The sequence below is a fragment of the Eulemur rufifrons genome, chromosome 2 (genome assembly GCF_041146395.1).
Source record: "Eulemur rufifrons isolate Redbay chromosome 2, OSU_ERuf_1, whole genome shotgun sequence".
In the NCBI taxonomy this organism is placed as follows: domain Eukaryota; kingdom Metazoa; phylum Chordata; class Mammalia; order Primates; family Lemuridae; genus Eulemur; species Eulemur rufifrons.
Genome location: NC_090984.1, coordinates 18808094 through 18834246, shown reverse-complemented (window position 1 = coordinate 18834246; position 26153 = coordinate 18808094). Strand labels below are relative to the sequence as shown.

General features: G+C 61.8%; 2 protein-coding genes across 2 annotated transcripts; both read left to right on the top strand.

Annotated features, from left to right (window-relative positions):
- Positions 1-4907: 4907 nt before the first annotated feature.
- On the top strand, positions 4908-13045 carry WDR18 (WD repeat domain 18). Its single transcript, XM_069456645.1, has 10 exons — positions 4908-5513; positions 6557-6667; positions 8894-9027; positions 9310-9451; positions 9884-10027; positions 10110-10174; positions 10282-10406; positions 10508-10674; positions 12439-12507; positions 12654-13045. The coding sequence occupies exons 1-10, from the start codon at positions 5271-5273 to the stop codon at positions 12783-12785; spliced, it is 1332 nt and encodes a 443-aa protein (XP_069312746.1). The 5' UTR covers positions 4908-5270; the 3' UTR covers positions 12786-13045.
- A 4702-nt stretch (positions 13046-17747) lies between these two features.
- GRIN3B (glutamate ionotropic receptor NMDA type subunit 3B) lies at positions 17748-26062 on the top strand. The gene is made up of 9 exons (XM_069456631.1): positions 17748-18173; positions 19974-20569; positions 20943-21975; positions 23681-23826; positions 23915-24030; positions 24197-24348; positions 25029-25193; positions 25319-25389; positions 25636-26062. Exons 1-9 carry the CDS (start codon positions 17748-17750, stop codon positions 26060-26062), a joined length of 3132 nt encoding a protein of 1043 aa, XP_069312732.1.
- The last annotated feature ends 91 nt before the right edge of the window (positions 26063-26153 follow it).

The following is a 26153-nucleotide window of genomic DNA, read 5'->3' as shown; positions in this document are numbered from 1 at the left end:
CAGCGCTGGGTTTTCTTGGGTTTCTCTTGGGGAGGATGGGATTAGCTCAGCTGTTCCCGGGGTGAGCCCAGAGTGTCTAATTGGTCCCAGGGAGCCCCCCAGCTCCCCCAACCCCAGCTAGTTGCCTTGGAGACCTTAGGGGGTCCCTAGGCCCCCAGAGTGTGAGTTTGCTTTCCTGTTGGCGGTGCAGTGTGTCTTTGGGGAGGGAGCCTCTCTCTTCAGCTCTCAGGGTCGCTGTCCCGCAGCCCCCGTTGCAGGAGGGGAGGTGGGCATCCTGGGGGTCTCCTCTTGTTTTTTTTTTCTTCTGGAAGTTTCTCTCTGCCCCATCTCCTCCGGGGCAGGGGTCTTGGCAGCACAATCGTTCCAGGGAGGGGGTCTTTTTGTCCTATAAGGTTATCTTGCCCCACTGTGAGAACCACCTGGACTTGTCTGAAGTTGGCCTTGACGCCGGCCACCTCCCAGGGCCGTGGAGCCCCTTGTCTACGATGCAGGCCCCACCCGGGGCGGGGGTGGGGGGTGTCTGCTGCATGTTTCTTTCTACCTCAGGTCTGACTTTTGATGCCAAAAACTGCACCCCTGGGGCTGGGCCTCCGGTCCCTCCCTCCTGTGTGCTCTGGGAGCGGCTGTGGCAGGACCTCCACCCTGTGACCCAGGCGGGTGCCTGGACGGCGGGTGCTGTGTGTGCGTGTGTGTGTCCGTCGCGGATCCAGCCTCCCGGGGGCGGGTGGACGGGCTCTGACTCAGGGGACGCGGGCCTGCTGTTGGAGCTGGGATTGTAGGGCAGGCGGGCACAAGGCCGGGGGCCGGTCCGCTTGGCCCACTCGAGCAGAAGTAGCTGGAAGGCAGTGGCCGCGCTGGCAGTGGAGATGTGAGGGGTCCTCGCGGTTGGACGGAAACTGTGGCCTCCAGGGTCCCCCACTCGACTCCCTGCCACACCCATTTTCCGGGGCGGCTTTTTGGGGTGCAACTCAACACCTCCGTATGGAAACCGGGCTGGGGAAGGGAACATCTGTCCCAGCCTGGAGGACCCTGGAGGCGTGGGCTGCTGGTTGCGGGGCTGGCGGGCTTAGCTGCGTGTCAGGCGGGGACCCCGCACGCTCAGGGTAGGGAGGGGCTCACTGGGCCCTCCATTCTGGAGATGTTTGTGGACAGGCTACTTCTGGAATCTTCCTGGGGACCTTTAGGGCTGGCCACAGGGCTATCTGGCCGTCCAGCTGTGGGGACAGGCGGGAGGGTGGGGCCGGGGGCATTGGGGGCAGCTGGGTTAGTTTTTTAACACTTTTGTGCATTTGTACAGTCGCATTTTTTTCTTTTATCATTTTTGCCGACTTTGTGTCTTTTTTTTTTTTTCCTAATTTTGCCTTTGCATTTTTTTTTCTTGACAAGCATGAATTCAGCCTTTCATTCTTGACCTGTGAAATTTCAGTTTCTCTGGGGTTTGTCAGACGGTGTGGGGACCACGCCTGAACTCAGGTAAAAGGAGGAAAAAATTTTTAAAACTTTAAAAAAAAAAAAAGGTATAAACTACTCTCTCTACCTCTGGCTGGGCCCAGCCTGTCACGCCGGGTGGCCTGTAACAATTTCAAGTTGTTGTTTTTTTTTTGCAGAACATTCAGGTATTAAAAGGGAAAAAAAAAAAAAGATAAAAAGACCAAAAAAAAAAGTGTGATTTTGAAATTTAAAAGAACACTGAAAGTTTACATTTTATAATAACATTATTACGCAGATTGTATTTAAACTTCAGAAATATTTAAAATAATTGTAACCCTGTAAAGCTGATGAGATATTAAAACAAGACAAAACACTTCTGACTTTTAACAGAAAACTGTCTCCTGTAGTGGTGTTTTTGTTGGCATTCGACCCCGAGGGGACCCTGAGTGATGTCTGGGGACATTTGTGGTTGTCACCGCTGGGGGTGCTCCTTGTGGGGAGTGGTGGCTCCAGCCTGTGCCCACAGAGAGACCCGTGTCTAAGTTACTGCTGAGAGGGGATGCCCAGCCACTCTGGGTTATCTTACTGAAGCCCCCAGGGCAGGTGGCGGCCTAGTCCTGCCTCAGGACCTTTGCACGAGCTGTTGTTACAGCCAGAATGGACTTCGCTCGCGGCTTTGAGAGGCTCCTTCTCATGCCCTATAACCGAGACACACATAATCCTTACCCGCCCATGTCTGGACACAGAAGACATCCCTGTCCTATTTGAGTGAGATGTGTGGAGCTCCCCAGCCTATACCCTCTGCGGCAGCCCAGGTGGAATGTCTGGGGCGGCCGGGATGCAGATCCCGCGTGGTTTGCTTTCATTCTCCTCCGCGGAGGGCGGCTCCGCCACCGCCTGACCCCAGGGACCCACCCGGCTAGGCACAGGCGAAGCCTCTTGGGGAGGCTGGGGGTGGGGGGGTGGCAGGGGCCTTCTGCTATGTTGACACCATCTTCACCTTTTACCTTTCTGCACCATGCGGCCCCCGGAAACAAGACCAAGGGTGGAATTCAGCCCTTGGGTGGCCACAGTCTGTAACCCCCAGACTGTCCCTTGGTCTCAGTCCCCAAAGACAGCAGCAGGGCAGGAGGTTTCCCGGGGTATCCAAGCTGCCCTCCGCCCTCCCCTGCTCTACACCCAGAGGACGTGACTCGCTGAAGGTCAGTGTGGCCCGAAGGTGGTCAGAGCCAGACTCCAGCCGCCGGCACCCCTGCCCACTGGCTCCGGCCCAGGCCAGCTGTGGCTGGTCCCTCCCCAGGGCTGCCTGAGGAGTCAGGGAAAAACAACCCTCTCCCTACCAGTCCCAGCCGGTTGGTTCCTGAAACCCATTTTAAACACACGGCATTTTCCACTCCTGCCAGAAATTCGTCTGGTCACCCCCCGCCTGTTCCCCTGGGAGATAAGGGAAGAGCTATGATTTAAAAAAAAAAAAAAGGCCCCTTTCCGACAAACTGGATGGTCAGGTCCCGTTCATTCCTCCCTCACAGCCTCCCTTGGCGCCCAGGAGGCGAAACTCAAAACCACGTTGGATGAGCAGAGCGTGGAGGCTGTGTGACTGGGACACCCCAGAAAGAGAAGGTTTCCCTCGAGCCATCTGCCTTCCCCTCCACCATCAGCACAGATATCGGAAAGGCCCCGGAAGGCCCCGGAGCTGCTGGTCTGGTCTGTGGGTCCGAGGGGAGGTGGGGCAGCAGCCGAGATGGGTCTGGTTTGGCTCAACCGAGTGTGCCCAGTGCCTGCAAACAATCAGTGCTCCATAAATACATGGGAAGTGAAGAAAGTGGGGCTTATACCCGGCGGGGTTGTGTGTGTCTCTGTGCCTCAGTTTCCCTGTTCCACTCACCACCCCCCACCCCTTCATGCCCTCCCAGCCTCAGGTTTGGGAGCAGCTGCACAGCTGGCACCAATGAGGTCTGGCCGCTGGGTGGTCCAGACGCCCCCAAAGTGTGGCTTTTGTCCACTGTGCTGACACAACTAGTCTGTCCTCATTCCAGGAACCAGGCTGGGGGCGGGGTGACCTCTGACCTTGCACTGAAGCCTGGCCCGGCAGCGTCCCTGGGGAGGGGAGGAGGAAGGGGAGCACTGCTTGGCTGCTTGGCTGCTTGGCTGCTTGGCTGCTTGGCGGGGGCTAAGCGGTGGCAGGGGCCCAAACTGCAATCCATCTGTCCCACCAGAGTCACCGGGCATCCAGCATTAGCACCCCGCCTCTGGCAGCTGCCACCCTTGTTGCACAATTGGTCCCCTGCAGCTCACGCCTGCTGGGTCTGCCCCAGGATCCTGGAACCCTGGAATCTAAAAACCTAAAAACCGTACAGGCCAAATGTCCCTGGATGAGGATCAATCCCACCACCCCTGGAGAGTCCTCCAAGGAGCCCACCACAGGGAACCACAGCATCCTCAATTTGCAAGTGGGGAAACTGAGGCCCAGGGCTGCACAGTGACCTGCCCCACAGCTCAAAGTGGTAAAATCAGCTGGGTGTGGTGGCTCTCCTCTGCAATCCCAGCACTTTGGGGGACCGAGGTGGTAGGATCGCTTGAGCTCAGGAGTTTGAGATCAGCCTGGGCAACATAGTGAGACCCCCTCTCTACAAAAAACAATTTTTAAAAAATTAGCTGGGCATGGTGGCTCCAGCCTATAGTCCCAGCTACTTGGGAGGCTGAGGCAGGAGGATGGCTTGAGCCCAGGAGTTGGAGGCTGCAGTGAGCTGTGATGACGCCACTGCACTCCAGCCTCGGTGAAGTCAGCCCTACGTCCTCCTGAATTGGTGTTGGAAAAGTGTAAATTAGCATTCAAGGTGATTTCTCTTCCTTGCTCACACTTTAAAAGCAACCTTTGAGGAAATTGGAGGCATCAGCCGGTCCTGGGGATGGACTTCTAACTTCAGAGATAAAATAAAATCAAATCTGGGCTCCACTCACTCCCAAGACCCCCTCCACGGCCCTGCCCCAGGGCCTTTGCACAAGCCTCTGACCCGGCACCCCGCCCCGGGGGGTGCTGCTCCTGCGGACCCCCAGCCCCGGGAGGTCCCCCGCGGGGGTCGCGCTCGTGTCTAGGGGGCCCAGGGAGGGTTAGGGTGACCCTGCCCGGGTCTGCCCCAGCCGGTGGCTCACGCGTGCCACCTGGTGGCCGAGCCGGGCCGCGCGCCCCTGCCCGGAGCTGCCGGGTGGCCGACTTTCACCCGAATTCTCCCGGTTCCAAGGGCTGCCCACGCAGTTTTTGTTTAAATCCTGTTTTCAGACTTGGCCCGGGGCCGGCAGCCGCGACTCACGCTCAGGCGCTGCGCGGACAGAGCCCGCGACCCGCCCCGAGTCGCCCGCTGGAATTTCAAGTTCAGGGCCCCCAAAGCGGCGAAGTCAAAGGGGAGACGCAGGCGTCAATCAGGAAGTATTTAATTACGACGTACCGAGAGCGAACTAGAGACGCGATCTGCTCTCCGCGCAGTGTCGCCTTCAGGCCCGTGAGGTCGGGACTTTGCTATTCCTATTTGCACATTAAAAAAGGATCCGAGAGGTTTAGTCACTTGGCCAAAAACGCCCAGCAGGGAAGGCCCAAGGCAGACCCCCAGGCTCTGGAGCTACTGTCTTCTCGCAGAAGGCCCTCGGCCTTGCAGGAAGTCGCCTCCTAAGACCTCTAGCCCGCTCGCGCGACCCCCGGTGCCCCACTGAGCAGAAAAGTCCAGCGTACAGGGCAGCCCCCTCCCCCGAAGCTGGTGCGCACGCGCGGACGTGCCAGACGCTGGGCCCCCGCAGGCGCCGCTCTAGCCCGCGCGGTGCAGTGGTCCCGAGTCTCGCTGGTGATGACGGACATCCGAGGCGGTTGGGGAGGCAAGATGGCGGCGCCCATGGAGGTGGCCGTGTGTACGGACTCAGCGGCCCCGCTGTGGAGCTGCGTCGTGTGGGAGCTGCACTCGGGCGCTAACCTGCTCACGTACCGCGGCGGCCAGGCGGGACCCCGCGGCCTGGCGCTGCTCAATGGCGAATACCTGCTGGCGGCGCAGCTGGGCAAAAACTACATTAGCGCCTGGGAGCTGCAGCGAAAGGTGCGGCGGCGCTCGCCCGCCGCTGGGCTCCTTTGTTGGGGAGGAGGGTGCGCGGGGCGCCCGAGACCAAGGTCGGGGCAAGGGTCAGTGTGTGTAGGGGGTCCCGGACGCGCTCTGAATCAGGGTGGGGAGGTCAGGTTAGGGCGCTCTACGCATGCGCGGGCCTGGGGCCTTTTGGGGGTAGGAGGTGTGCACCCTGGGGCGGGTGGGATCAGCGGGACGCTCTGCGCACTCGCGCAGCTGAGCGTGGGCTGCGGCCTGGCCAGTGGAGGGGGGCGGGTCTCTAGGCAGCCGGCGTTGGGCACGCGCACATGGAGAACTGGGGGCAAGCTGGAGGTCCCTTGGGGCGACTGCACACATGGGAACCAGGAGCGCGAAATTTGATTAAGGATGCAGTCTGGGGTTGCGTGGATCTCGTGGTTTTAGAGGAAGAGAGAAGGTCCGACGTCTAGGGGAACCTCCTGAAGGGGTAGCCCTGGCCCAGGAGACTCATGCATTTGTAGCCCCCAAAGTGTGACACAAACCTTTGTCATCCACCCACTGTTTCCTCTCTGTCAGCAACCCCAAAATGCAGCCCCTGAAGCTGCCCGATCTGCCCACTGAGATTTCTTGGGGCAGACTCCGTCCTCTGGTATACCTGAGCAGTGTACCCACTTTAGAGAGGAGGAAACTGAGGCCCAAAGACATAGGTTAGACGTTAGGAGAGAAGGGATTGGGGCCCAAGCCTACTGGCCATTGGGCTCTCAGGCCCCAGAGCCCTCCTGAACCCCCTCTGCCCCACCAGGGCCCCTTTGGCCCCTCTACCCCCAACACTGGACTGCTTATGTCCTCCACCTCCAGCTTTCAAAGCCTGGTGTGAACACCTCCTGGACAGACCATGCATTTCCTCAAACCACCCCTGTTCCCAACTCCTTTCCAGTGCTCGGGAGTCTAGTGCTCTGGACTAACCAGCTGCCTGGGCATCTCCTCCCCTCACCACTCTCCATTGCCGTAGTGGCCCCACGTCCTGCATGAAGCTCATGAGGCCTGTTGTGTGTCCCTAGGACCAGCTCCAGCAGAAGATCATGTGTCCCGGGCCTGTCACCTGTCTGACCACGTCGCCCAATGGCCTTTACGTCCTGGCAGGAATTGCAGAAAGCATATATCTCTGGGAGGTAAGAGGATCGGAGTACAGGAGTTTGCACACGGGACACATCTACCTTGGGAGGGAACCCACCTGAGTCTCACCTGCATGGCACCAGGAAGCCACCATGAGGTTTAGATCCCAGGCCTGGGGCACCTGGACCAATGATGACTTGGGGGTCTGGTTCCCCTCAAAAACCTTGCAAGTCCCAAGGAGGCGTGGTCTTAAATGGCCATGAGTGCTCACTGCGCAGAGTGCAGGGCAGCCCGGTCCCTGACACACACTCCTCAGGCTCCTTTGGGGCTAGCATCTCTTGCAAGCAGGCGGTTGCACTTGGCGGTTGTCTCTGCAGGAGGGCAGGGCCAGGGTTTTTTAAATCCATCCCGCCCCTTGTCTTACCAGTGGGGAAACCAAGTGCCGGCACTGCCCAAACACACGCACAGCCCAGTTCCTGTCATGCAGTCTTGGCACAAGACAGAGAGTCAACATTTTCGGCTTTGCGTTTGCGCCGACCGCGCAGCGCTGGCCTGGTCGGAGAAAGCTGGGTGGTACTAAATGAGTGGGCATGGAGGCGTGCCCATAAAGCTTTATTTGCAAATGCAGACCTTCATGGGGTTTGGCCCGAGGCTGCTGGGTTGGCTCATTGGCCATGTTGTTACAAACTGCCCATTATATTGGGGTGGTGGGGGAGACCTGCCCTAATCCCGTGTGGAACAGGGTGGACAGTGCGGGATGCCTCCCCCAGGGGGCTGTCGAGAGAACTATGTGGCCTGGGCGTGAGGTTTCTGAGTGATGAGGCATCCAGGGCTTTTAAACCTCAGTCTATGACTTTGAAACGAGATGCAGTTGCTTAGGCAGAGAGAGGGAAACTGAGGCAGGGAGCGGTGCCTCACAGGTTGCCCATCACTATAGAAGTCCTCACCCTGGTCACTGACAGCCTGGTGCGGAGGACACGGGTAGAAATCAAATGGCTCATTGGACGATGGGAAATGTCCTAGTTCCTGAGGAGGGCCTGTCTGTGTGCGGTGGGGCAGGGGTGCTGCCTGGCCCGGGCTCCCCCAGTCTCCTAGAGAGTTTCTGACCCAGGTGAGCTATGGCCACAAGGGGGCACCCCACAAGGCCAGCCAGAGGCCAGAGCCCAGGCCAGGAGTGGCCTGGCTGTACCTGCCACTGTTGTGAGGTGAGGGTGAGCAGAGAGAGAGCTGTGAATCCTGGTGCAGGGGCTGTGGGCTCAGCGGCTGGTCTGTCCTTCTTGCTGGCACCTAGTGACAAGGACCTCCCAGGGGTATGATGGGGCCCATGCTGGTCCCAGCCCTCAGACTCTGAGACAGTAGAGGTCACGTGAGCTGGCCTCTTCGCAGTTTGGGGATGACCTGGACCCCATTTAATTTGGTACCGTTCAGTCCTCCAGCGCCCTGGGTTAGGCCCGTCTTGTAGGCCAGGAAACCCAGGCCTAGAGAGGGGGCATGACTCGTCAGCCCCCGGGGGCTCCAAAGGCACAGCAGAAATGTATCCCCTCCCAGTTCTGGAGACCAGAAGTCCAAAATCAAGGTGTCGGCAGGGCAGCACTACCCCAGCTGCCTCTTCCAGCTCCCAGGAGTGGCCAGCAGTCCTCAGTGTCCCTTGGCTTGTAGATGAGTCACTCAGTCTCTGCCTCTGTTGTCACATGGTCTCTTATGTGTGTGTCTATTCAAACCTCCCTCTCCTTACAAGGACACCAATCACGTCAGATTCAGGGCCCACTCTACTTCAGCCTCATCTTAACTAATTATGTCTGCAAAGACCTTATATCCGAATAAGGTCACGTTCACAGGTTCCAGGAGTCAGGACTTGAACATATTTGGGGGGACGTACAGTTCAACCCTTAACAGCATCTCTCCCCAGCTCCTCCCTTGCCCGGCATCCTGCAGTAGATTTCATCTCCTGCCGCTGCCCCAGCCCCTGCCAACGTCCTTCTTAGACTGGACCGCCAGCCTTCCTGCTGGTGCTCGAATCACTCCCGCCGGGGGCAACACCCCCAGCCCTCTGCCAGCCACTGTCACAGCCTGCCTACAGACAACTTCTCATGGTGATCAAACAGTCCTGAGGTCAGCCCGCAGGTCCCAAGTGCAGCCATTCCCGAGAGACCCACACAGGAACCCCCATGCCACCTCTGTGGTTGGTTCTGGGGCAGGGGACGCCCACTGGAGTGAACCCATGGTGATGTGGCAGTGGGGGGTGCTGGGAGCCCTGACCCAATGCCCCTGCCCCCTCCCAGGTCTCCACCGGGAACCTGCTGGTCATCCTGAGCCGGCACTACCAGGACGTCTCCTGCCTGCAGTTTACGGGGGACAGCAGCCACTTCCTGTCGGGGGGCAAGGACTGCCTGGTGTTGGTGTGGAGCCTCTGCAGGTAGCGCCCAGGACCCGCACCCTGGGGTCCCACCAGGAAGCTATGCACCGAGGCTGGGGGCAGAAGGGGGCTGCACCTAGGGGCTGGAGTACAGAGGATGGGGTGATTGTCTATGGGGGCCTGGCTGCCTGCGCTGGGGTCCGGGGTGCTGTGGGGACCATTGTGGAGTTGACTCAGGTGAGGTGGTAGAGGCCGGGTGGAGGCAGGCGTGCAGGCAGTGAATGCAGAAGGACCTGGCCTGGGGGCCGCACCCCTCCTGTCCTGATCCTGCCCCTCCCCCAGTGTGCTGCAGGCCGACCCCTCCAGGATCCCGGCCCCCCGGCACGTCTGGTCTCACCACACGCTCCCCATCACAGACCTGCACTGTGGCTTCGGAGGGCCTCTGGCCCGGGCGGCCACCGCCTCGCTGGACCAGACCGTGAAGGTAGAGCCCGCCCCACTCGGTCTGTGAGCCGCAGGCCCCTGGCTGGGAGCAGTGACTCGCCTCCTCCCCCGCTGCTGTCAGTGCTCCAGACAGCTTGTAATCCCCGATGCTCCCAGCCCAAGGACGTCCCCAAAGGGTGGACAGTCCAGGTCTCTGTCAGCCTGGAAATTCCCACTCAGCCACCCACGCCCGGCGCCCTGGCCAAGCCTGGGGAAATTTGAGGGCATCGCTGCCCTTGAGTCTTGGCTGGGGGTCCGAGGAGAGAGACCCAGGGGTCACTGGCCTGGGGAGGGAGCCCCATTTCAGGACAGACCGAGTCCCTCAGCCCCGGGGCAGGGTCTCCCGGTGGGGGCTGGCCCAGCTCTCAGTGTCCGCACCCCGGCCCCTGTGCCCACTCGGCCCCCACTCCCCCCACGCACCCCCGCCCTGCAGCTGTGGGAGATCTCCTCGGGCGAGCTGCTGCTGTCTGTGCTCTTTGACGTGGGCATCATGGCCGTGACCACAGACCTGGCCGAGCACCACATGTTCTGCGGCGGCAGCAACGGCTCCATCTTCCAGGTGGACCTCTGCACCTGGGTGAGTGGCTGGCTTGCAGTGTGGGAGGACTGGACCCTGCGGGCGCCAGTCCCTGCTGCTCACCCCCGAGTTCCCCCCACAGCCCGGGCAGAGGGAGCGGAGCTTCCAGCCAGAGCAGGACACTGGGAAGGTCTTCAAAGGGCACAGGTGGGGACTTGGGCCCGGGGCTCCCAGGTGTGTCCCGGGGGCGGGGTGCTGGCACTTCCTCTGTGCACCTGAGCAGAGGGACTCTGACACCTGCCTGTCTGCCCCAGGAACCAGGTGACCTGCCTGTCGGTGTCCACTGACGGCAGCGTGCTGCTCTCGGGCTCCCACGACGAGACCGTGCGGCTCTGGGACGTGCAGAGCAAGCAGTGCATCCGGACAGTGGCGCTCAAAGGTGGAGCCTGGCCTGTCCCGGCCTGTCCCGGCCTGTCCCGCAGACGTGCAGGAGCGGGGGGTGTGGGGCCAGGATGGGGCCTGACCGCCGCCCGCCCCCAGGCCCCGTGACCAACGCCACCATCCTGCTGGCGCCCCTCAGCATGCTGAGCTCAGACTTCAGGCCCAGCCTGCCGCTGCCCCACTTCAACAAGCACCTGCTGGGCGCCGAGCACGGGGACGAGCTGCGCCGTGGGGGCCTCACCCTGCGGCTGGGCCTACACCAGCAGGTAGGGCCCCCTCAGGCGCCACACCCCCCCAGGCCCTCAGGAAGAACCGTCCAGCTCTCACCCTTCCCTCCTCCCGTTCTGGCACCCGTGGGGCCGGCTCCACCCTGGCAGGGCACCGGTGGGTACGACCTGCCGAGGGGACGGTGACGGCGAGGCGACCTCCACACTCCCTTGGTAACCGTGGTCACTGCAGTGCGGACTGGAGGCTCCGGAATGCTAAACCCCTTGCCGCGACCCCCGAGGGCCAAGCTGCGCAGCCCACGTACCCGCCTTCCTGCCGCAGGCGGCTCCAGGACACCCAGCGAGATCTTTCTGCAAAGGGCCAGGGCAGAAGGGTTCCTGTCTGGGCTTCTGGAGGTGCAAAAGCGGCCCTGGGTGCGGGGGGCGGGGGTCCTGGGCAGCCCTGCCGGCTCCGGGCAGTTCCCCAGTGCACTGGGGCTGCCTCCCAGCCCTGCATAGACTTTACATCTGTGGGGACTGAGCATCGTTCTGGGACGTTCCACACAGTGGGGGCAGGCCTCAGGGCACTCGTGGGAGCCATTGCGGTGGGCTGGGCTGGGCCAGGAGTGGGGGCTGAGGGGTCCCTGGGGCTGCCTGAAGCTTCCCTCCGACCTTCAGGGAGCCATCGGTGTCCTTGGTATCTGGTGTCACTGACTGTCTCCTTTGCTGGGCTCCAGGCACTTGGCACTCCTCCCCACGTGGCTGTCTTCCTACATGAAGTACAAATTGATTTTTTATCTGTAGGGCGCCCGTCCTGCAGGCCCCGCACCCAGGAGACGCCGTTATCTCTGCTGGGAGATTAGAGCGTGGCTCTGTGTCTGCCCAAACCCGCAGGCTTGCGGGCAGGCAGCAGGGACAGAAGCCGCCCACTGGCTGTCCCCTCTTGCCACCTGCTGGGCCAGGGGCACAAGCTGGACTGGCCGATGGCAGTGTGGGGACAAGGGGAGACCTGAGTTCAGAAAATGCCAGGACCTTCCAGAGTGAAACGGGTCTCTGCCGCTCGGTGGCGTTTTGTGTCCTGGCTCTGCGTGCTCCAGCAGGGCAGCTGTGGCTCCCATGGTTCCTGCGGGATTGTGGCCAGGCCTTCCAGCGGTGCCACCTCCTCCCTGGCCCCCCAAGCCTGGCTTCCTCCCTGACTCCAGGGCCTCTAGGCCTCTGTACCCCGTGTTCCCAGCCAGCTCCACCTTACTGTCCACACGGGGGTGCCTGGCCACACTCAGGCCGTGCCTTGTCCATTGCTGTGGAATCACGTGAGGCCCCGAGGGGGTATCAGCCTCTCCCACGGATGGGAGGGGGGGCACCCATGGGGGGCAGATGGCCAGGTGGGCCCCAGGCTCCCTTGAGCCTAATGTCGTCCAGGAGATGGCTGCCCCCCAATCACCGCAGCCATGTCCATCTGCCCTGCCCGGTCCCTCTGCTCAGGGCAGTGGCCTAGCTGGGCGGTCAGGCTCTCCCTGCAGGCTGTCCACAAGGCCCTTACTCAACCCTCTGTTCTGGAGCCTTCTTGACTCTGGTCTGGTCCTTCAAGCCCCACGCTGAGCTGTGACCAGTGCCAGGTGCAGAGGCCTGGAGCAGATTTGAAGAGTGGGGAGCACATGGTGGGCTTGGGGGTGTAGCCAGCAGCCTTGAGAGGGATTGGCAATCACCCCCCACCCTGCCTCAGTCTCCCCTTCTGTCAGGGGCGTCCTAATTAGGATGACATGGGTGTAGCATGGAGTGTGAGACAGGAGCCCCGGGGTCACCTACCTGCCCGTTGTGTTGCAGGGCTCTGAGCCCAGCTACCTGGAGCGGATGGAGCAGCTGCAGGCGGTCATGTGCAACACCATGGAGAAGGTGGGCGGGGCGGGGCCTGGCTGGTATCTGAGGGGGTGGGGCCCCCCCTTGGTCCTGCTAGGTGGGGATGGGCGACCCCTGTCCTTGTAGCAGGGGTGGGTTGTCCAAGGTCGCCTCCGTCCTCTGACCCCACGCCCCTCCCCCAGAATGTCCTGGGTGGCCAGGACCAGCTGCGGGTCCGCGTGACCGAGCTGGAGGACGAGGTGCGCAACCTGCGCAAGATCAACCGTGACCTCTTCGACTTCTCCACGCGCATCATCACCCGGCCGGCCAAGTGAGGCGGGGCTGCTGCTGGGGCAGACCTCGCCCCAGGAAGCTCCTCCAGCGAGTGTGGTCCAGGCCCCTGCGCTGCCAGCTGAGGGGCAAGCCTTGCCAGAGGTGGCCCCCAACGCTCCGGGGCCAGACTCGCTGAGCCAGTGTTGTGTTTTGTTTGGGGTTTTTCGTCCTGTGATTGGGTGGATTTGTCTCATGTCACTGCACTGATGTCTTGTGTCACGTTAGGTCATGTTGGTGCTGGTCTGTTTTTAACAAAAGATGACACGAAAACTCTCCTCTTTGTCTGGGTGTGTGCCCCGAGAGGGCTGGTGGCCCGGTACTCAGGGCCCTGCTGGAGTGGCAGAGGCCGGGCTCAGCTGCACTCAGCCACAGAAGAGGCAGATTTTAAGATCCAGTATCCAGGGACACTGCTGTTGTCAGAAATGGGTCTGCTGCCCCACCCCTAAGACCACCCCGGTCCCCTGTGGAGGGGCGTCTGAGTGGGTGACGGCCACATGGGGTCCCAGTCCGCACAGATAGATTGGCCTAGAGGGACATGGGGGGCCAGCCCCAGGGGTGAGGGGTTCCCCATCCCCCTGTGCAGCATCCAGGTCTCTGGAGTGTCACAGAGTGTGACACACAGTGCCACAGGGGCCCCTGGTCCTTGTGTGAACCCATGACTCTGGAGCTGACTGGTGGAGGGGGTGCCAGGTGTGGCCGGGGTTTTGGCCTTGTCCTGGGACTGGGCGGGCACCTTGACACAGGCTCCTGCTGGCCACACCTTCCACGGGAGCCCCACTCCTCCCCACGACCCAGCAGTGGCCTCTTCCAGGATACAGTGGCTTGAACCCTGTACCAGGGTGGTTCTCTGGGAGGAGACATCTGGCCTTCCCAGGCAGGAGGCGGCTTACCCCAGCCAGCGGAGGTGGGTCAGGGCCAGTGTCCCCAAAGCGGATGTTCCTGTCAGCGTCAAGGTTTGGACGAAGCTGGGTGACGCCCCCCCCCCACACACAGCCATAGGGAAGCTGCCAGCTGTAGCCAGCATCTGGAGGCAAGCCCAGACAGCCGCGGAACCTTCCAGAAGCCTGCCCCCGACTGACAGCCCTACTTAATGGTCCAGAAAATCCATGTGATTTAGCAGGTGCTGTAATAACTGCGGCTGCAAGCCAGCCGCCAGCGCTGAGTTCATGCTTTTAGGCTAATGCCCGTCCTTGTTCCCAGCTCTGGGGCTCTGTGCCCTCGTGGCTGGTGGCCCAGCCTGGCCATGCTGTGTCAGGATGGCTGGGGCCTCGTCCTCTCCCTGCCTGGTGTCTGGTGGGCAGGGTGCCACCGTCTGTCCCTACCCCTGGCCGGGGGACTAAAATGGAGACGTCACCCTGCGGGGTCAGGTCCTCCCACTGGCCTGGCTCAGACTCCCTGAGGGCCAAGGTCCATGACCAGGGCTGATGCACAGAGTCCCTTGCCCCTGGGTGGTTGCTGCCAGTCACACCCCGGCCCAACTCTCCCTTAGCCCATCCCAGCCTCACCTCGTTCCAGAATTGGGTGTCCACTCTGGGGACCTATGAGGCTGGGCTCTGCCTGCCAGGAGCGGGCAGGTTTGGGGTGACGCACCTGGGGGGCCCTCCTTTGGGAGATGTTGACAGAAACTAGGCATCCCCACCCCATCTGCATTGTTGCCCTGGGAGGCCGTTCCCACAGCCCCCTCCAGGTGCTCCCACGCCCAGTGCCTCAGTCGCTGGCCTGAGGTCTGGCCCTGCGGGCTGCAGACGGCAGATGGCAGGCTGAGGATGGGGTTAGAGTTCACCTCGGGGCAGCCAGGAGTGCAGCCTGTGGGCCCCACCCCCAGCCAGGCCCCAAATCACCTGCTGGCCTCAGGCAAGCCACACCCAGACCTGAGACTCGGTTTTCTTACCTGTAACAAGGGGACAGCCCCTGGTAGGCCTGCCTGGAGCCCCTGGGTGCTTGGCAGGTGTGTGGCAGGTGCACACACCTTGGAATCCTTGGTTACCCTTCTTGACGTGCACGTCCCTCCAGGGGGCCTTGGACACCAGCCCCTCTCAGTGCTGGCTCAGTGTCCCCTCCCAGGGCATTGTCACACTGGGGGCACCAGCAACCACTGCACAGAATGTAGAGGAGTGGGAGTTCTCTGCATAATTTACACACCTGGTGAGATCAGGACAATGGTGACTCCATGACGAATCTGCTAGGTGCTCTGTAAACCCATAAGGAGGAGGCACAGGAAGGGCCCATGGCAGCCAGTGATCGTGGGGCGGGGTGACCCTCGTGTGCTGGCAGAGCGTGAGTGTGCACAGACCACGGCAAGGTGCTCACACCACCAGGAAACCCCAAAAACAGAAAATAACAAGGGTCAGTGAGGATGTGGAGAAAACAGGGCATCCACTGTGGAAAACACTCTGGCTGGGCCGGGCGAGGTGGCTCACGCCTGTAATCCTAGCACTCTGGGAGGCCGAGGTGGGCGGATCGTTTGAGCTCGGGAGTTCGAGACCAGCCTGAGCAAGACCGAGACCCCGTCTCTACTAAAAATAGAAAGAAATTATATGTACAACTAAAAATATATATAGAAAAAATTAGCCGGGCATGGTGGCACATGCCTGTAGTCCCAGCTACTCGGGAGGCTGAGGTAGGAGGATCGCTTGAGCGTGGGAGTTTGAGGTTGCTGTGAGCTAGGCTGATGCACGGCACTCACTCTAGCCCGGGCAACAGAGTGAGCCTCTGTCTCAAAAAAAAAAAAAAAAAAAAAAAAATATATATATATATATATATATAGTCTGGCTGTCCTCACAAATTAAACCTAGAATTAACATTTGACCCAGCAATTCCGCCCCTGGGTTTATGCTCACAGCAGCATGATCGACAACAGCCACAAGGTGGGGGCAACACACCTGTCCATCAACAGATGAGTGGACAAACACGCACTGGAATATCACGCAGCCATGAAGAAGGACGAGGCTCTGACACAGGCCACAGCGTGGACGGACCTTGAGGACATCGTGCTCAGTGAGAGACGCCAGACACAGAAGGACACACAGTGTGTGACTCCATTTATATGAAACGTCCAGAACAGGCAGAGCCACAGAGACGGGAGGTGGATTCGTGGTCACCAGGGGGTGGGGAGTTAGTGTTTCATGGGGACAGAGCGTCAGTTTGGGAAGATGAGAACATTCTGAAGATGGGGGTGGTGACGGCTGCACAACCACATGCGGGTCCTTAGTGCTGCTGAGCTGTGCACTTAAAAATGGTTAAGATGGTACATTTTATGTCTATTTTATCACAATAAAAAGATTTTTTAAAAAGCCTTCCTGTGTTCACATGTTCAGCCTGCACGGCAGCTAGGAGTAGGAACTCCTGTTGCACCTGTATGAATGGGGAAACTGAGGCAGAGCATGAGCCAGTACACAGCAGTGTGGGTGACTAAGCATCGGCTGATGGTGTCTCCAGCCCCAAGCCTGTCCCAATTTCTGGGGACTCTTGCTCTGTCCTAGGAAACTGGCCCCAGGGAGGGGTTAACCCGACACCTCACGCAGAACCAGGGCAGATTGGGGAGTCTGGGGGCCCTCGGGCAGCTAGGGGCCCAGAATCCAAGACCCCAGGGGACACCTGGTCAAGTGTCTGGAGGAGGTGACCTCTCGGTCCCTGGAATGGAGCCACCCAGCCCTCCTGAGTGTCTCAAAATTCAGTCCATTTTTTATCACTGGTACTTGGCATTTTATTCATTTAATGGGTTTGTTTTTCCTCCCTCTCTAACATTGGCTCCAAAAGGAGACGAGGTGTGTGTGTGTGAAAAAAATCACCCAAGTGTAGATCCATTCATTAGAGCTGATGTCCCCGCTGCCAGGAAGGATCTTGGGAGACACCCAACACTTCCCGCCTCCGCCACCGGGGGAGGACAGGATGAGAGAATTCCATGCCGGGTGCTGCCTGGGAGGGAAGAGGTCCTTCACTCCCTGATTGGGGCCGCTGGCATTTATGAAGCGCCTGCTGAATGCCAGGGCCACAGAAGGACCCGGGGTCCTTCTGTGGGGATTGGTAGACAGTGGGGAACTACAGAAGACTCTGGAGCCATGGAGGAGGGTAATGGAACCAAGCGTCCTTGTTGGGGCAGTTGTTCAAGCAGCGAGCAAGTATAGGGTGACTACTGCGTGAAAACCCTGGACACAGAGCAGCAACCAAGCCAGACCCACCCCCACCCTCCCAGAGCTGAGTCCAGGAGAGGGTCACTAAATAAGACAAACAAACAAACAAAAAGCCTATGATGGAGATAATGTCAGCAGTGGGTGCTTAAATGGGATGGGGATGTGTGCATCTTCCTGGGTGGCAAGCAAGGAAATTTTTACAGAGCAGGGCATTTGGCACTAGGTTTTGAAGGGTGAAGAGGAGTTCTCTGGTCCAAGTTGCCTGCCAAGGACTGGAAGGCAGGAGATCTACTTTATAGGTTCTCATCAAACAAACATGCCTGCCTCAGTTTCCCCAGGTGTCCTCCATGTTAGAGCACCCCCATGGGTTGGTCTGGTTAGAAACTGCTCCCTGAAGTGGGAGGCTAACCTGACCCCTCTTGGACCTTCACATACCTATCAGAGCAGGGGGGGACATTCCCAGGCTGGGGCGGGGAGAGGCCAATTTTAAAGCGCAAAGTCCCTTCCTGGCTCGGAGCCTCCGTTTCATCTGCAGCCTGGCTCAGACCACAATGGGCAGTGGTTAAGGGAACCCCAGCCCCTGCCAGGTGTGGCCATCCGCAAACGACCCCTCTGAACCTGCTTCCCGCCCTGGGCAGTGGGTCCCACCCCTCCTTAGCTGGTAGCTGGCTTTGGGGACCGCAGGCCTAGAGGGAAGGCGCGGGTTGGCGGCCTGGCAGGGAGGAGTGCCCAGAGAGGCGGGGAGCGAGTGGCTGGGCCGGGCCGCGTTCCCCTCCCCCGCGGTGGCACAGGCGGCTCCGCCCCACGGCGAAAGGCGTCCGCAACTTTGCGATGGAGTTTGTGCGGGCGCTGTGGCTCGGCCTGGCGCTGGCGCTGGGGCCCTGGCCAGCCGGGGGCCACCCGCAGCCGTGCGGCGTCCTGGCGCGCCTGGGGGGCTCGGTGCGCCTGGGCGCCCTCCTGCCCCGCGCACCCGTCGTCCGCGCCCGCGTCCGCGCTGCCCTGGCCCGGGCCGCCCTGGAGCCGCGGCTGCCGCACAACCTGAGCTTGGAGCTGGTGGCCGCGGCGACCCCTGCCCGCGACCCCGCCTCGCTGGCCCGCGGCCTGTGCCAGGCGCTGGCGGCGCCGGGCGTGGCGGCCTTGCTCGCCTTTCCCGAGGCGCGGCCCGAGTTGCTGCAGCTGCACTTCCTGGCGGCCGCCACCCAGACCCCCGTGCTCAGCGTGCTGCGGAGGGAGGCGCGTGCGCCCCTCGGCGCCCCGGTACCCGCGGACGGGGGACACCCAGGAGGAGGGATGCTGGGGGACCCGGGTCCGGATGCGGGAGTCCTTGGGGCAGTCAGGATGCGCTGGGCACCCGGGGTCCGGATGCGGGAGTCCTTGGGGATGCCCAGGAGGCAGGACGCGGAGGGTAGGGGGACCTGGAGTCCGCATGAGGGGGACGAGGGAGGCCCGGGGATTTCCCCAGGAGTGCTGAACCTGGATCGCTGAGTGCAGGGTGCTCCCAGGGCTCAGGGACGGGACTCAGACGTGCTTCCCGCGGGCCCAGGAGCATGGGGTTCCCAGAGCTGGAGCCCCAGAGCGCAGGGACCTAGACAGGAGGCTGGGAGCCCCACCGGAGGCCCGTGGACCCTGGATGCCCAGACACACAGGATCCCCCACTGGGGGTGGCGAAATGCCCGGGCAGACCCCATTCTGGGGCCCTGGTGATGGAGACCCACCACTACAGCCCCTGCCCCTTCTTAGCCGGCTGACCTCTCCCTGGTCCGAGGGCCTCCCGGTCTGTGGGTGTGGGGCATGGGGCTGGAAGGCAGGCAGGACTCCCTCCTGCTCCACTGGGTGCACAGTTTCGGGATCTGAGGGTCCGGACCACGCTGTCCAGGATCCCCCCTGCCCCTCCCAGAGGCCTTCAAGGCTGAGCCCTCTCCCCAACCCGCAGCCTCCTGGGTGCCCCTCTCGGGTCCCCAGTGCAACCCCCTTTCCAAACCCACCTCCGTCCTCCATCTAGCTGCAACCTTGGAGTCCCCCCTCCTTGATCCCAGGCCCAGATCCTGGGAGGAAACGGGGCAAGGAAGAGAGAAGGGTGGTTGCCTGGGCTCTGGGAACCCCGTTGCCCCCCAGAGAAAGACTCTGCCCCCCAGGGCCAGCAAGGAGGGGCCCAACTTGGGATATGGGGGCTTGTCAGGGAGCTAGGAAAACTGGGTGGGAGGAGGCTTCCCTCTTGGTGAGGGGAGACCCCGACCCTGGCGGGGGTGGGGGGGGTCTCGTTAACCAGGGTTTCCAGGTGCCCAGGCGGGTCCCCCACCCCGCGTCTCCCTGGATCTGGAGCTGGGCCTGTGGCACCCTCTGCTGCCGCCTCCAGGAACTGCATCATGCCCGCCTCCTGGGGGCTTGGGACCCTGGGGCTTCTCTGGGGCTGGACCTCCCAGGGACCGGGCTACATTCGCCAGCTTGCCCCTGACCCCACACACTCTGCATCCTGTTCCCACCCTAGGCAACACCCTGCGCACCTTAGGTGTCTGGCAAAGCTCTCCAATCTTTAACTGGGCATGGCGGGGCACTACTGTGTGCAGAGGGGTCCTGAGAGGAAGCCTCTGGCGTGGCTCTGAGCACCAGGGCACCCTGGGGGTTGCCACCATGGAGCCAAGGCTCCAGGCCCTCGAAGGGCTGCCAGGCAGGGGGGTGGGACGAGGTCAGGACTGGAGCTGAGGCAGGGACCCGAGGCTGAGAGTTTAGAGGTGAAGCCCAGCTTCTGCCTGGAGGATGGGGAAGTCTAAATAGAGGAGGGGCAATACAGCTGGGTTTTGAAGGATGTGTAGGAGTTGACTGGCATAGAGGGAGAAAGGTATTCCATCTGGGGAATGGGGTGCTACCAAGGCAGCCAGAGCCAAGCAGGCTCTGAAAGGCTGAGGAGGCTGGTGACGGGAAGCCTGGGAAGGGCAGGAGTGGGGCTGGGGGGAGGGGAGAGGAGGGGCCAATTGTCAGGTTGACAGCTACCTATGGATGGAGGCAGCCAGGTATCTGGGGACCTCACCAGCCCTAACTGTGGCTTCCCCTTCCCAGAACCCGTTCCACCTCCAGCTGGACTGGGCCAGCCCCCTGGAGACACTGCTGGATGTGCTGGTGTCTGTGCTGCAGGCACATGCCTGGGAGGACATCAGCCTAGTGCTCTGCCGTGTCCGGGACCCCAGTGGCCTGGTGGCCCTCTGGACAAGCCGGGCTGGCCGGGCCCCGCAGCTTGTGCTGGACCTGAGCCGGCAGGACATGGGAGACACAGGGCTGCGTGCACGCCTGGCCCTGCTAGGGGCGCCCGTGGGGGGTGAAGCCCTCGTCCCTGCGGCCGTCCTCCTCGGCTGTGATGTCCCCCATGCCCGTCGGGTGCTGGAGGCCGTTCCCCCCGGCCCACGCTGGCTCTTGGGCACGCCGCTGCCGGCTGAGGCCCTGCCCACGGATGGCCTGCCGCCAGGGCTCCTGGCACTGGGCGAGGTGGCCCGGCCCCCGCTGGAGGCTGCTATCCACGACGCTGTGGACCTAGTAGCCCGCGCGCTGGACAGCGCGGCCCAGGTGCAGCCGGATCGTGCCCTCCTCCCCGCCACGGTCAACTGCGGCAACCCGCAGCAGCCGGCTGCGCCAGAGTCCTCCGGGCGCTTCTTGGCGTGGTGAGTGGGAACTCTGCTTGGGAAGGGTGGCCACAGTTCACAAGAGGCAACATTCATTATTGGGCATTTGCTGTGTACCAGGCTCTGCTTCTTCACGGCCCCAAAGTCACTACGCTTTGCTGACAGACGTCCTAGGTCCCTGAGAGCAGCCACTGCTTCAGTCACCGGCTTCAGGCCACAGCACCCAGGGGGTGATGCCCCACCTGGTTAAGGGTTCTCGTGGGGTGGGGGGACACCAGTAATGTCCACTCTTGCCCTGTGATACAGACGGGGATGTCAAGCGACATTAGGGTGTGTGCTCAGCAGAGGTGAGGGGTGTGAGCTTCTCTGGGGGTTCCCTGTGCCCCACTTGACACCCCCGTGCCCCGCCCAGGTTCCTGGCCAACACGTCCTTCCAGGGCCGCACTGGGCCAGTGTGGGTGACCAGGACCTCCCAGGTACACATGTCCCGGCACTTCAAGGTGTGGAGCCTGCGCCATGACCCACGGGGCGCCCCGGCCTGGGCCACAGTGGGCCATTGGCGGGACGGGCGGCTGGACCTGGAACCTGGGGGTGCTGCCGTGAGGCCCCCACCCCAGTTGGGTGCTCAGGCCCGGCCCAAGCTGCGCGTGGTGACGCTGATCGAGCACCCGTTCGTGTTCGCCCGAGAGCCGGACGAGGATGGGCAGTGCCCGGCAGGGCAGCTGTGTCTGGACCCCGGCACCAACGACTCGGCCACCCTGGATGCCCTGTTCGCTGCACTGGCCAACGGCTCGGTGCCCCGCGCCCTGCGGAAGTGCTGCTACGGCTACTGCATCGACCTGCTGGAGCGGCTGGCGGAGGACACGCCCTTCGACTTCGAGCTGTACATCGTGGGTGACGGCAAGTACGGTGCCCTGCGTGACGGCCGATGGACTGGCCTGGTGGGGGACCTGCTGGCTGGCAGGGCACACATGGCCGTCACGAGCTTCAGCATCAACTCGGCGCGCTCGCAGGTGGTGGATTTCACCAGCCCCTTCTTCTCCACCAGCCTGGGCATCCTGGTGCGGGCGCGTGACACGGCCTCTCCCATTGGCGCCTTCATGTGGCCGCTGCACTGGTCCATGTGGGTGGGCGTCTTCGCGGCCCTGCACCTCACCGCGCTCTTCCTCACCCTTTATGAGTGGCGCAGCCCCTATGGCCTCACGCCCCGAGGCCGCAACCGGAGCACGGTGTTCTCCTACTCCTCCGCCCTGAACCTCTGCTACGCCATCCTGTTCGGACGCACCGTCTCCAGCAAGACACCCAAGTGCCCCACGGGGCGCTTCCTCATGAACCTCTGGGCCATCTTCTGCCTGCTAGTGCTGTCCAGCTACACAGCCAACCTCGCTGCCGTCATGGTCGGGGACAAGACCTTCGAGGCGCTCTCGGGGATCCACGACCCCAAGGTGGGCAGCCGGCAGGGTTGGGGGACTGCCCCACACTGGGCTGCACTGGGGGGTCAGCAGGGTGTGCAGGACACCCACCTAGCCAACTCCTGTCCCCAGAGACATTTATTGAGCACTGAGTGTGTGCCAGGCTCTGGGGACCTAGCAGGGACAAAACATGGGGAGCTGACAGGAATCCAAGATAAATAAGCAAAACAAGTGATGTGGAAAGGCACCAGGGAGACAGGCGCAGAGTGGGCACATGGGGAGTCCACTGGGGAGGGACAGTTTCTCAAGGGGGAGGTTGGGGTGACTTTGAGGGACTTTAATGTAGATATCAGGGAAAGGTTCCAGGCAGAGGGCACAGCCCGGTAAAGGCCCTGGGGCAGGATGCTCCTGGCATGTTGGAGGCACAGCATGGAGGCCTGTGTGGCTGGAGCAGAGTGAGGAGCGGGGAGAAAGGGAGAGAGGGAGAAGGGGAGGGTGGGGAGGGGGCAGGCAGGTTGTGCAGAGTCCTGAGGTTGCAGGGAAGACTTGCAATGGGCTTTGACCCTGAGGAAGGTGGGAGCCGTGGAAGGTTATTGGCAGAGCAGGGAAATACCCTGGTCTACATATTTTATTTTTAATGAAAAATTTTGAATACTCCCGAGTAGGGTGCAATGAACCCTTTGGTTCCAAAATCAGCTCCCAGCTGGCTCCATCCATGCCTCACCCTGAACACTGCACCCCCAGCCCCGACTGCGGCTGTCACTGGTAAACATTCAGAGACATTGACACAATCAACTAGACCCCCGATTTCCAACGGCCTTTTTTTTTTTCATGGTTTGTTCGAATCTGGATCATTTAATGCCCAGACCTTCAGAGGGTGGGGCCCCTGCCCATTTCCCTCAACCTCTGGTTCCCCCTCCACCCCTTTAATTTTTGCCCTTGCAATTTGTTGGAGAAGCCAGGTTTTCTGTCCCACAGTGTCTCCCACCACTTGTGTCTGGCCCATTCTGCTGGCCCCCGGTGTCCCCAGCAAACTGGTAATAGAATCTAGACCCTGCGCTGTCCAATGAGCGCGGCTTAAGTGGACGTGCTCCATGGCCGTGGTGGGCAGCACGGACACGCAGAGCTCACGAGCTGCTGTAGAGGCGCAGGTCCCGTCAGGAGGCATTGGACGGAGGCCAGATCCATTTGCTCATTAGGGGTTTGCACAAGTGTCCTTTTGGGGACTGCTGGGAGATTAGGGCTGAGGGGACCGGGCTGGATGCTGGGGCCCGACTGGGTGGGGGCTGTCCCAGGTGTTCTGAAGATGGAGCCCTCAGAGTGTGCAGATGGACAGGTCGTGGGCATGGGTGTGGGAGAGGGGGAGGGAGGTGGGGAGGACAGAGCTGCCGGGGTGAGGGCAGATCAGGAGTGGGGTCTTGGACACCCTGAGCGTGGGGCTCCGTGGGACCCGAAGGGGAGACGTGAAATCGGCGGTGGGAAGGAGTCGAGTTCAGGGTGAGGTCCAGTGGAGATGGACTTGCAGGTGTTCAGAACAGGGGGTGTCAACGTGGGTGTCTGCCCCACCCCAGGGGACCCTGGGCCATGTCTGGGGACGTCTGTGGTTGTCATGTCTGTGGGGGATTCTCCTGGAATGGAGTGATGGGGGCAGGGACACCGCTGAACGCCCCTCAACGAGGGCCCAGCCCACTGTGGGCTTCCCCGAGGGGCAGAGGCAGCTGACGGGGTCCCCGCGCAGCTGCACCACCCGTCGCAGGGCTTCCGCTTCGGCACGGTGTGGGAGAGCAGCGCCGAGGCCTACATCAAGAAGAGCTTCCCGGAGATGCACGCACACATGCGGCGCCACAGTGCGCCCACCACGCCCCTGGGCGTCGCCATGCTCACGTGAGGCCCGCAGCAGGCACGGGGTGGGGCGGGGCGTGGGGCAGCAAGGGGGCAGTGCAGCAGCTGACCCCACCCCTGGCACCCACAGGAGCGACCCCCCAAAGCTCAATGCCTTCATCATGGATAAGTCGCTCCTGGACTATGAGGTGTCCATCGATGCCGACTGCAAGCTGCTGACTGTGGGCAAGCCATTCGCCATTGAGGGTGAGGGGCGGGTGGCGGGCTGGCAGGGCGGGGTGCCAGGGGCCTCCAGGGAGCAGTGGGGAGCCACAGAGGGTGCAAGGCTGGCAGGGGTGAGGTCCTTGTGTGTGGGCGGAGTTCCCTGGGGCTGCACACCACCCAGGCCCCACCAGGCCCTCGGCTCCCCCAGGCTACGGCATCGGATTGCCCCAGAACTCACCGCTCACCTCCAACCTGTCCGAATTCATCAGCCGCTACAAGTCCTCAGGCTTCATCGACCTGCTTCACGACAAGTGGTACAAGATGGTGCCTTGCGGGAAGCGGGTCTTTGCGGTTACAGAGGTGGGGCAGGGCCCGGGACACAGGGTGGGGGTAGGCGTGGGGGGCCCTGAGTCTTGTCTGAGCTGCCCAACCCACTGCTCATTCCCAAGATGTGCATTTGTCTGAGTTTTGCACACTTCTATTTGTCCTTCAAAACCCCAGCTCCAGGCCGGGCGCAGTGGCTCACGCCTGTAATCCTAGCACTCTGGGAGGCCGAGGCGGGTGGATCGCTCGAGGTCAGGAGTTCGAGACCAGCCTGAGCAAGAGTGAGACCCCGTCTCTACTAAAAATAGAAAGAAATTATATGGACAACTAAAATATATATATACAAAAAAAAAAATTAGCCGGGCATGGTGGCGCATGCCTGTAGTCCCAGCTACTCGGGAGGCTGAGGCAGTAGGATCGCTTAAGCCCAGGAGTTTGAGGTTGCTGTGAGCTAGACTGACGCCACGGCACTCACTCTAGCCAGGGCAACAGAGTGAGACTCTGTCTCAAAAAAAAAAAAAAAAAAAAAAAAAACCCCAGCTCCAGTGCCCCTTCCTCTATGAAACCTCACTTCCAGCCATGGAGCTCTTGCCTCCCCACCTGGTTCCACGGCCCCAGCCCCCTCTCTCTGGCCCAACCAGTCTCCCCCAGCCCTAGGCTCCCCAGGGGTCTGCCATCATGTGACCATGAGGGGCTCCTGCCTGTATCGCCCCCAGACCCTCCAGATGGGCATCTACCACTTCTCGGGGCTCTTTGTGCTGCTCTGCCTGGGCCTCAGCAGCGCTCTGCTCAGCTCGCTGGGCGAGCATGTCTTCTACCGCCTGGCGCTGCCGCGCATCCGCAGGGGCAACAGGCTGCAGTACTGGCTGCACACCAGCCAGGTGAGGGCGGTGCTGGCTGCAGGCCAGCCAGGTGGGGGCGGTGCTGGCTGCACGAGAGCCAGGTGAGGGCTGTGGGTGGGAGGCCAGCCCGACCTCGTGGCCAGCGGGTCTGTCTGGGGTCTTAGAAAATCCACCGTGCCCTCAACCCGGAGCTGCCAGAAGAGCAGAAGGAGGAGAGGCAGGAGCCTGAGCCCAGGTAAGCGGGATCCTGCCTGCCCATTCCACGGTTGCCCCCAAACCTGGCAGCGCCGACACTCACCCTGAAGGAGGGGCCCCTTGGCACACCTCCATTCCTTCCTGGCAGTGCCCTGCCCACCGGCCCACCAGCTCTGCTCACACTTTGGCTCCGTGGTGAAGCTTGGGGGCGAACCTCCCCTCCCAGAAGGCAGCGCGGGTGCGGCTGCTCTGGGGTGATGTTGCCCACCCTTGTACCCGTCTGCAGTGGCCCCGAGGAGCACCAGCAGCAGCAAGACGCTCCGGCAGCCCCTGAGGCCTCTGGGGGCTGTAAGCGGGTGCGCCGGTCCGCGGGTAAGGAGCGTCGCGTGCGCTTCCTGCTGGAGCCCCCTGTGGCTGCTGCGCCGCAAGCAGACGCGGAGGCCGGGATGCCGGAGGGGCCCGTGTGGCTGTGCTCCAATGGCCGCCCGCCCGTCGGGCTGGCCGCACATCCCCCGCGGCCCGGCGAGCTGCAGGAGCTGGAGCAGCACATCGAGGGTGTGAGAGAGCGGCTCCGCCAGGCCCTGGTGCGGCGCGGTGAGCTCCTGGTTCAGCTTGGGGACAGTGCCCGGCACCGGCCACTGCGCCTGCTGCAGGACAGAGCAGTCTCCGGGGAAGCCCCCGCCTACTCAGGCCTGCTAAGGAGCCGGGAATAGAGGCCACGCTCAGCTTGGGTCCCTGCGGACTCAGGCACGTGTGCGCGCGCGCGCGCGCGCGCGCACACACACACACACACACACACAGACG

Bases quoted from the DNA above. Each gene is read 5' to 3' on its own strand.
- GRIN3B (XM_069456631.1), top strand. From the start codon at position 17,748: ATGGAGTTTGTGCGGGCGCTGTGGCTCGGCCTGGCGCTGGCGCTGGGG. The intron at 24,349-25,028 runs GTGGGGCAGGGC...TATCGCCCCCAG, and splicing joins GGGTCTTTGCGGTTACAGAG to ACCCTCCAGATGGGCATCTA. The intron at 25,194-25,318 runs GTGAGGGCGGTG...CTGGGGTCTTAG, and splicing joins ACTGGCTGCACACCAGCCAG to AAAATCCACCGTGCCCTCAA.
- WDR18 (XM_069456645.1), top strand. From the start codon at position 5,271: ATGACGGACATCCGAGGCGGTTGGGGAGGCAAGATGGCGGCGCCCATG. The intron at 6,668-8,893 runs GTAAGAGGATCG...GCCCCCTCCCAG, and splicing joins AAAGCATATATCTCTGGGAG to GTCTCCACCGGGAACCTGCT. The intron at 10,175-10,281 runs GTGGGGACTTGG...TGTCTGCCCCAG, and splicing joins AAGGTCTTCAAAGGGCACAG to GAACCAGGTGACCTGCCTGT.